This window comes from Opisthorchis viverrini (genome assembly GCF_000715545.1).
Source record: "Opisthorchis viverrini unplaced genomic scaffold opera_v5_1007, whole genome shotgun sequence".
NCBI lineage: Eukaryota > Metazoa > Platyhelminthes > Trematoda > Opisthorchiida > Opisthorchiidae > Opisthorchis > Opisthorchis viverrini.
Window position 1 is genome coordinate 1 of NW_008752815.1, and position 1,177 is coordinate 1,177.

At 41.5% G+C, this 1,177-nt stretch overlaps 1 protein-coding gene across 1 annotated transcript in view; it reads left to right on the forward strand.

Moving 5' to 3' along the window:
* Positions 1 to 119: 119 nt before the first annotated feature.
* T265_12134 (hypothetical protein) overlaps positions 120 to 1,177 on the forward strand; it is a gene marked incomplete at both ends in the record, with an annotated part of 8,137 nt that continues 7,079 nt past the window's right edge. The window contains one exon of the mRNA XM_009179150.1: positions 120 to 294. Within this exon, the coding sequence (XP_009177414.1) occupies positions 120 to 294 (175 nt within the window). The remainder of the gene's footprint in view (positions 295 to 1,177) is intronic.

Below are 1,177 nucleotides of genomic sequence, written 5' to 3' on the forward strand. Positions count from 1 at the left end.
TCAGGTCGTCTTCTTGTCTTGTGACTACATAACAGTGGTCAGGGCAGGTGAAGAGATAGACCAGTGGCAACGGGTTATCTTCATTTCGAAACTCAATCATGGCAGTCAGTTTCGAACAAATGCAAGCCCTACTGCAACAGCAACAGGCGCAGTTTTCAAACTCGCAAGCACAATTTGAAAAATATCAAGCAAAGTTGATTGAGACATTGTCGCAAAATTTTTCAAAGCAGGCAATCGCAATATCAGCAGAACCAGACAACGTTCCTTCACCGGAGTCTCTGACGCAGCGTATCAGTGAGTTCCATTATGATGCTGATTCTGGTTTAACTTTCGAATCCTGGTTCCATAAATATGGAGATATGTCTCATATTGATTTGGCTGATGTGGTAGAAGAAAAGAAAATTCGGCGCACACACGGCCATCTATGATCAACCGAGACAAAGGAACAACCGCCCGAAAACCGGTGTGGGTGTGTGGGAGACACATTGGTTGGTTGACAGCGGATCGACCATCAAATACTGTGAGAAATTATTTATGTATATACAATTAGCGAATATGCACTCATCTGCAAGTTTATTTGGTTCTTTCGGGAAACTCATCTGGATCGCAACTGAATCTCTCTTTTCTGCTTTTCTCAGGCAGCTGAATGTGGATATTCAGCAACCTTATTTTATTGCATTTCAATTTTACACATATATATATATATATATTTGGAAATTTGTAATTGCGTTAATACACAGTTCCCTCTGGTCGTCTTCTTCTCTTGTGACTCTAACCCAGCAGTTGAACGGATACAACACTCATCAACGAAGCAATGTTGTTCGAAATTCTATGGGACTAAATTAAGCCAGATGAATTTTTGATGCGAAACTACACAAGAGGCAAAATAATCCTACCTGTTTTGATGCCCATCTACACCCCTAATATGCTGACCGATTACAGGTCGTTTCTAATCAAAAGCTGAATAGGTTTTATTCTGATACGCTGATAAAATGAGAGCAAGTGGCTGCATTAGATCAACAACTTACTGTTGGGCTCCGGATTACTAATAACCCCTGTGGCTCTTGGAAAGCAAAGCTCAGTAGGGTTGTCATCTGTCGCGCGGCCTGGATTTACTGACTCCACGAGAGACATGTGATCATTGTAGTGTCCATATTACTACACCGCCTGCTTATAA